At 36.8% G+C, this 9,368-nt stretch overlaps 1 protein-coding gene across 1 annotated transcript; it reads right to left on the bottom strand.

The window, feature by feature from the left end:
- Positions 1-398: 398 nt before the first annotated feature.
- On the bottom strand, positions 399-1,257 carry LOC306851281 (uncharacterized protein; the record flags this gene model as incomplete). Its single annotated transcript, XM_079387439.1, has 3 exons — positions 399-497; positions 658-845; positions 948-1,257. The coding sequence occupies 3 exons, from the start codon at positions 1,255-1,257 to the stop codon at positions 399-401; spliced, it is 597 nt and encodes a 198-aa protein (XP_079243565.1).
- Between the last annotated feature and the right edge of the window lie 8,111 nt (positions 1,258-9,368).

Here is a 9,368-nt window from a genome sequence, read left to right on the forward strand (position 1 = left end):
TTTTTCTTCTTCTCAGAATTGCCTAATACAAACTCGCAATTCTGACTTTTTTTCTCAGAAATGTGAGATATAGACTAGAAATTGCGAAAAAAAACTGAACTGAGAGAAAAAGTCGCAATTACCTTCAAAAACGGCGCAAATGAGATAGGAGCTAAATTTGATATTTTGTTAAAATATTTTGCCTCTAAAAGTGTAAGAACTTCAAATCACGTCCTCCAATTACAACAGCACCATCATTAAAATATGAACATACGAAACTTTATTTAGCTGAGAAAAGTTTAGGCTATTCGTATACAATATGCTACATATTTTTTTACACTGTAAACAAAAATGTACTTTTAAAAACAATATTTAAAAGCCATTGAGTCTGTGTTGATAGCTTATAATTCAGTCATAAATTAATCTGATTCAGGATGATGCTCTGGAGCGCTCCTCGTGCTTGTGTCGGGGCAGGTTGTCTGTCTCTTTCTACGCGCACGTCGATTCTTGAACCAAACCTAAAATTAAAAATATATATCCATTTTAGTCATTTCATTTTCAGATATAGGTTAGACTAGGCCTAAACGTTAGAAAAAGGATTTCAGTTAGTTTATGTTCTGATATAAAAGTTATCACAAAGTATGAAATATTATTAGGCTACAGATAAAGAGCGCTTACCCGCACAGTCTCCTCGCTGAGGCCGTTGTTTTTGGCTAACTCAGTCCGGGTGTCGGCGCTCGGGTAGTCGGTGATTGCGAAGAGCCGCTCGAGCGTCTCCGTCTGGTTCTCGGTGAAAACTGTTCGGATTCGACTGCGCTGTCTCTGAGCCACGGTTTGGTGGCAGTGATTCTCAGCTGTGTCACAACCTGAAGGTAGTTTAAAAAATAAATAAATTATAAGCACAAAAATGAATTACATTTTTAAAATAAAGTTAACAAAATGAAGAAAAAAGAAATAAAAATGCATACCTGATACGGCAAAAGGCCACGGTTGAGCTGCATAGCAATGTGAATTAAAAGGTGGTTGATAATAGGAGACTGGAACAGAGCAGCTGTACATTTCTGCATTCCATGATGGAGATGGAAAGTTCATCATCAGTGCTGCATGATCACCATGACCTCTAGGTCCATTCTGGTAGAGCAGGTCCAGTTTGGCCAAGTGCCCTGGGAAATCCTGTGAAGATGCGGGATGATCAAGTCCAGGTGATTCTGCTGTTTGTTTGCTGGCTTCTCCCAAGATGTAATCAATAGAGAAGTTTGAAAATTTCTGAGTTGCCATGTTCAAGAAGGGGCTTACAGAAGCTGCGTGTCTCTTCTCTTGCTCTCTCAATAATGACATGGAGCTGGGGAGTTGTATTTGTACCCCCTGTATTGTTTTAACTGAGGTATTAATGTATTTAATATTGGTCAATTAACACTTCTTTGTAAAGGTGGAAGTCAAAGGAAATGAACTTTTGAAGATCCACCTTGAAGATCTTTTTTTAACCTGGCAATTGAAATTCACCTGTGATGATAGGCCTATTTATGAATTATTGATCACACTTCAATATAAATTAGTGGCCTGTATCAGATTATTGATTTTATACAGTTTACTGACCATTAGGCTACAGAAATAGTTTAATATAGCCTAAAGTAATACGTTTTACTTCAAGGTCCTTTTTAAATAGTGTTTTATTTACATTATAGCCTATTTTGTTTTGATATAGTCTACTAAATAAATATGGAAACAGATTTATGTAAATGTAGGCCTATACATAATTTTTTTCAGATTTATATAAAATTACAATTTTAATAAAACTGTTTATATAAAATTATAATCTTATTTGGGCATAAAAAGTATGCTACGTTAATCTTGTTAGTTTATACTGGATAAAGCTGTATAGTTTATACTGAATGAAGTTTATCATAATAGGTCTGCAGAATATAGAAATAACTTTGATGACACTTGTTCAAAGGGACACGCGCGCTTTGAAATTGTGACGTCATCAGCCGCATTCACTCACGTTAGAAAGATAAAAGTCGTTTTATTGGAGCTTTTCAAAGAGGTCAAAAGTGCTTTGATTTGTTCCCTCTTTATTGTCCATTTTCATTTGATTAATTTGTGTTGATGTTAGGCTTCTTTAACTTATGCTATTGAATGAAACTTGGTGCTCATAATGAAAACTGAATTAGGCCTACACCTAAAACCTTTTATGTTGACTGAAACATATCTTAGTAATAAGATAAAGTAATAATAAATAGGTGAATACATGTCGCCATCTTGCGGTATTATTAAGGAAGTTTTATAAAACAAACTAACTAAATAAATAAATGTCTTGCAATAATAAAAAAAAAATATAAATAATAATAACTGCCTTTTAATACCATTAACTGTACTGTTTTATGATTACATACCAAGATAACTTTGATTCCGTGTAAACAATAACAAATTATAGTATTTTTTCAAAAACAGTCTTTTGGACAGCATAAAGAAAACATTGCATTATCATATTATTACTAAAAAAAAAAAAAAAAAGGCCAGTGTCTGTGGATAGAGGAATTATTCAAAAACCTTCAGCGTTACATATGTGCTGCATGCCAATAAATCAGGGTTAACTCAAGATTAAATGATCATGGTTATTTTTTAAGCACAAGCCACAGCTGTAGCTTAGAGACGTCACGAGCAGTTTGACTGAGAGTGTGTATTTTACAAACCTGCAGATTCTCCCAGTGTAACTCAGCTTACATCATTAACATTCGATTCTTTTTAAGCTACTTGGGTTTACAAAGAATTCACTTGAAAATCCCACTGAGCGGATATTGGTTTTGCCTCTTTGCCAAAATGAGATCATTTGATAATCTGCACGGTCCACAGCAAATACAGAAAATGAGAATTCTGCACATCCTTTATTGAGGATTTTTTATGTATTAAAAATAAAATTACTATTTTGAACTTCAGTGCCCTGGTATATCCCTATTGGGATGGAATAGATCAGTTACAGGGATTTTGTTTCAAGAATCTGTGAATGAGTAGCCTATAAGATCTTTACATCTGAAAGGTTCTTGGCCTTTCCATTCAGATCATAACAATTTGTAAGCTCAGTTTGATACATGAAGGACTTTCATTAAAAAGACATCAAATCAAAGAGGGATTACTATTTCAACATCAGGATAAAAGAGCATATAGGCCTATATTTAATCAGTCAGTATCTTTCACAAAATCAGTCACACAACAAAAGTATAGAAACTCACACTAAACAAACCTCATTTGCATGATAAAGGCAGCAATCTGATTCAAAGCATTGAACTGAATCATATTGACCCATATTCAGTTCTGCATATGTTTATAGAGAACATCCAGTGTGGTTGTAAGCATCCATCTGTACAGTCAGGATTTGCACTGTGCCACTGACAAGCATTGATATGATTTGGGCCAATAGGCACTTAACAAATGCATGACCTCCTCCAAACAGAGCGGGATGTTCATTGAGAACTCCCTATTCAGCTGTGCCAAATCAAACTGATCTGGGGATGAAATTCAAGCTCCAGTGAGTTAGATGTGCATCCCCAAAACACAAAAGGAAGTTTAGCTATCTAATCTGAAGCAATTCATCCAAAGCATAGACAAATGAGGGCGGCTTTGAAGGTTACTTGCTGGCTTTTCTCAATGGGGTGCACTTACTACAATCAAATGATTTATGATTAAAGGTAAGACGTTGTTGTAGAGAATATTTGGGCCACAACAGTTGTACTGTAGTCTGAGAAATAGACCTGGCAGATGGTGTTTGGATTTAAGATTAGCTGAGTCATTCTTTACTGAGGAAATAAGACTGATGATGTCTTTTGCATAAACTGCATCTGGAAAAAACGAATTCAGGTAGCTTTGGTCTCAAGAACAAATGTTTTGCTCTGTTTACTTATTACGTTACATACTAGACCATGTTATTGAAGCGTCTAATTTAATAGTTCACCCAAAAATGAATATTATATCTGAAAATGTACTCTCAATAATCCTCTCAATTGGAACAGATTTGGATAAATTTAGGATTACATCACTTGCTCAGTGAGTGGGTGCCGTCAGAATGAGAGTCCAAACAAGCAGTTCATTCATTTTCAGTGTGTAATCACTCAATCTGGCCATTTCTGGCCGAGTCCATAATCCATAGTAACACATCCATATGAACCAACATATTTGTTTAGAACTGTTTTGGACTGTTTATGCTTATTAGCGGTGATCTGTGCATATTTCTCTCCTGTTTCATACATTTCACTGGAGGCAATATTATGGATTTTAAGAAACAATGGTTTGAAGTTAAAAACATCTTGATGGATTTGTTTCTTACATATACCCTGCATTTCACTTTATTTGATGAACTACAGTTGATGGACTCTCATTCTGACGGCACCCATTTACTTCAGAGAATCCATTGGTGAGCAAGTGATGTAATGCTAAATCTCTCCAAACCTGTTCCGATAAAGAAACAAACTCATCTATATATCCTGGATGTAAATGTTTAGAAAATCCTTCCTTAAAAAACATCTATGGAGTCCATTTGCACTGTTCTAGAGTGACAGCCAGCTGAACTACTGTATTAAAGGCCACGCTTCTCCTTGACTGTTCTAGATGGCTGATTTGTTACCCCGCTACAAAGCAATTAGAATTATGAACTGTGTGTCACGAATTCAGTCAAGCATCTGAAGGTCAGCTTTTTAAATTCAACTCGACACAAGCTCATATAGCAAGAGCTGATCAAATGTCACTGAGTAAATGTAAGCTAGGAAAAGTTATTTATCACAGTGGACAGAAACCACAGGAGTTATATAACACACAGTGGCCCCTGAAAAGTATTTAGACACTTAAGATGTATTATTACTGATAAATGTATGTATGTATTTGTAATGGATAGCACAATATCAAACCATGTGGCATTGTTTTTCTAGAAAATTCTCCCAGTTTTAGGTTATCTGAACTAGGGGTTTGTCCAGGGCCCCTCAAAAGTGGTGCTAGATAAATTGTCCACTGAAATTCTGATGTAATGCTGTGTATTTTAAAAAATAAAAATGTCAATTTTCTCATCACTGCTATCTTGCACAGTATTGCAATTGTATTGCAAAAAAAAAATAAAAAAAAAATAAAAGTGCTTGGAAATTATATGTATTTTGAAAAATGCTATATATACACATTTGAACTAAATTTAAAATGGTTCTTATACATTAAAATAACATATTTTTAGACAACTACTAGTTCTATGTGTAAGCCAAGTTCTATGTCTATGAGTGAGTCATATGAATCATTCACTCAATTGATTCTTTTAATCACACTCATTCATTCAGGAACGAAACAAATGACTGTGTTTATAAATGAATCATTTTAATTTGGCTATTTCCTAATCAGATTCTTCAAGAATGCTGATTCATTAAAGAGACTGCGTCGAATGAATCACTGAATCATTTAATTTGTTCACTGGTCATTGCTAACTCTTGCTGGTTAAAAATATTTCATTCATATATTTTGGCTTTAGTACATTGACATAAAGTTAGAAACAACATATTGCCTTTATAACGTACTTTTTAAAAATGTACTTAAATGATTATATGATTGTATACAGTAGGCTATTTAAATTTTTTTTTGGGGGGGGGGGGGGGGGGGGGGGGGGTGTTCAACTCTTTGAAAACATCTGGTATAAAGAATACATCTTTAAAATACCCATTTGGCAGATCATTCACCTAATTTTGTTAACGTTTTCCTGATCAATTGTCAATCTCCTGTAGCTCATTTCTGCCTACACTACGAAAAAAGGTCAGTCTGCAGGAAGTGAAATAGGATATTCAGTTTGCTTATGATAATAATCTTTCTCCAGAGGGCTGTGTTATTACTGTTTATTTTGAGTCGATTAATCATCTCTGCAACCCAGTTCTTCTGACCGAACATGCTCAGCAGACTGTGTAGGCCACACAAGGTGACACAAGGAACCGAGAGAGAGCTAAGCTAAAATATTTAACAACCAGGACAAGATTCAGACAACATAGCCTCTTTTTTGTGACGGTGGGGGCATCTGAGTGAAGATGTTAAGGCTCATTTCTGCGCGCTTCTTTGTTGGTTGAAACACTGTGGTGTTGACCTAATTTCATCTGCTTTGGCTTCTGGTGTCCTTTGAAACCCCTCCAAATAAGACATCTTATTTTAGCACACGCATTTGACACGCTTTGAGGTTTACAGTACTGCAATGAAAGAAAGATATTGACAAAGACCGAGATCAAAGGATGAAGAGAAATAGTTCAAGAAACGACCAGAAGAGGGAGACATTCTATTAGAAGACTTGCATCTGGATGACGACATTACATAATTAGATGATTCATTGGAAGTTAATTTATGCAAACTGACAGAATTGTGTCATACTTTCTGTTTGTAAGGCTGGTTTGTAATCTTCTGTTGTGTCCAAACTGCTTTGGAACAACATGATGATGGTGAGCAAATGATGATGGCATTTTCATTCTGGGGCAAACTGTCCCTTTAAATCATTGCTCTTGGTTTATAATGAAGCTTATGACCTTTTCACCTTTCAATCTCTATAGACACATCTCTATTGTTTTCTGCTCATGCAAATTCGGGGGCTGCATAAATAAAGCAAGTAAATGCACTCCACTGCATGATTACACTGTGTTTTATTCATAATTACCAGAGTAACCGACTCATTCTGACATGAGCGATGAATCACTGGACCCCTCCCCACTCTGAGTTATGAGCATATGCGAGAGCTGTACCTCCTTACTGGGTGAGGAAAGAGACAAATGGTGACTGCATGAGTGAACACGGGGTACATGAGTGAAGGTTGGCCGGCGGTTCGTTGTACCCTGGTGTATTAGTACCGTCTGCTCACACATGCTCTTCAAGGGGGTTAAATGGTGTCCTGCCAAATTCATATCTAGCAGTTGTCAGACAGCAGGGACTGCACTGGCCCCTTATGGGACCTTTTTCTTTGTTTCCCCGTAATCAACAAAGGGTCTCCTATGGGAGATCTGCCTATTAATATACAGTAAGCTAATCCATCCCTCCAATACAACATACAGTCAGGTCCATAAATATTGGGACATCGACACAATTCTAACATTTTTGGCTCTATACACCACCACAATGGATTTCAAATGAAACTAACAAGATGTGCTTTAACTGCAGACTGTCAGCTTTAATTTGAGGGTATTTACATCCAAATCAGGTGAACGGTGTAGGAATTACAACAGTTTGCATGTGTGCCTCCCACTTGTTAAGGGACCAAAAGTAATGGGACAGAATAATAATCATAAATCAAACTTTCACTTTTTAATACTTGGTTGCAAATCCTTTGCAGTCATTTACAGCCTGAAGTCTGGAACGCATAGACATCACCAGACGCTGGGTTTCATCTCTGGTGGTGCTCTGTCAGGCCTCTACTGCAACCGTCTTCAGTTCCTGCTTGTTCTTGGGGCATTTTCCCTTCAGTTTTGTCTTCAGCAAGTGAAATGCATGCTCAATCGGATTCAGGTCAGGTGATTGACTTGGCCATTGCATAACAGTCCACTTCTTTTCCTTCAAAAACTCTTTGGTTGCTTTTGCAGTATGCTTTGGGTCATTGTCCATCTGCACTGTGAAGCGCCGTCCAGTGAGTTCTGAAGCATTTGGCTGAATATGAGCAGATAATATTGCCCGAAACACTTCAGAATTCATCCTGCTGCTTTTGTCAGCAGTCACATCATCAATAAATACAAGAGAACCAGTTCCACTGGCAGCCATACATGCCCACGCCATGACACTACCACCACCATGCTTCACTGATGAGGTGGTATGCTTAGGATCATGAGCAGTTCCTTTCCTTCTCCATACTCTTCTCTTCCCATCACTCTGGTACAAGTTGATCTTGGTCTCATCTGTCCATAGGATGTTGTTCCAGAACTGTGAAGGCTTTTTTAGATGTCGTTTGGCAAACTCTAATCTGGCCTTCCTGTGGTTTACATCTTGTGGTGAACCCTCTGTATTCACTCTGGTGAAGTCTTCTCTTGATTGTTGACTTTGACACACATACACCTACCTCCTGGAGAGTGTTCTTGATCTGGCCAACTGTTGTGAAGGGTGTTTTCTTCACCAGGGAAAGAATTCTTCGGTCATCCACCACAGTTGTTTTCCGTGGTCTTCCGGGTCTTTTGGTGTTGCTGAGCTCACCGGTGCATTCCTTCTTTTTAAGAATGTTCCAAACAGTTGTTTTGGCCACGCCTAATGTTTTTGCTATCTCTCTGATGGGTTTGTTTTGTTTTTTCAGCCTAATGATGGCTTGCTTCACTGATAGTGACAGCTCTTTGGCTCTCATCTTGACAGTTGACAGCAACAGATTCCAAATGCAAATAGCACACTTGAAATGAACTCTGGACCTTTTATCTGCTCATTGTAATTGGGATAATGAGGGAATAACACACACCTGGCCATGGAACAGCTGAGAAGCCAATTGTCCCATTACTTTTGGTCCCTTAACAAGTGGGAGGCACATATGCAAACTGTTGTAATTCCTGATTTGGATGTAAATACCCTCAAATTAAAGCTGACAGTCTGCAGTTAAAGCACACATTGTGGTGGTGTATAGAGCCAAAAATGTTAGAATTGTGTCGATGTCCCAATATTTATGGACCTGACTGTACATTCACACTGCAGTTTCCTGGTCAGTATGTATTGAGCAGCATATTTTTAAAGAAACACACGGCACAAAATAATTTGATGCCTCTTGTAAAGGCTAAAAAAGGGCTAAATAAATAAAGGCTAAATAAATGCTGACCAATCAACCATGCGTTATCTTTATTTGGATTTATTTTTTCAATATTTCCAGGTTATAACGTTCTTTTTCAGGTTGCCCTGAAATTAACCATGCTATGGATGCATTTGAATATACACATTATATCGAACACTGCATCATCACACATGCAAACGTTTGCACTTTTAAATAATAAAAATACCACTTACAACCCAAAATTCTACCTACAGACCTATGTTTTATGAAAAGTTCTACAAAAATCCTGATTAGAAAAATATGCATAGCACTACATTAAATGCTGCATGGCACATTCAAACTGTATATAGCAACTGATTTTTATGATTTTATGGCCTCCTTTGGATCATAAAAAAATCTATTCATTGGCATCTACTCTGCTAACAAGTGTATATGTGTTCTGAAAGGTTTCAGAAATGAATGAAACGTTCCTGAATTACATGGCAGCTAATTTCCAAAATAATAGTACAGCAGAGATAAATAGCCTACACATGTATCTTTAAATAGTTGCAAACTTTACAACACATTTTTGTAATTTAGTCTTAATGTGGAGTGTATTTTCTCCTTTTTATCGTCCCCTTTTTCTCTTCTTACAAAGCGATAACAATATCATATTTTG

Source organism: Barbus barbus (genome assembly GCF_936440315.1).
Source record: "Barbus barbus genome assembly, chromosome: 31".
NCBI lineage: Eukaryota > Metazoa > Chordata > Actinopteri > Cypriniformes > Cyprinidae > Barbus > Barbus barbus.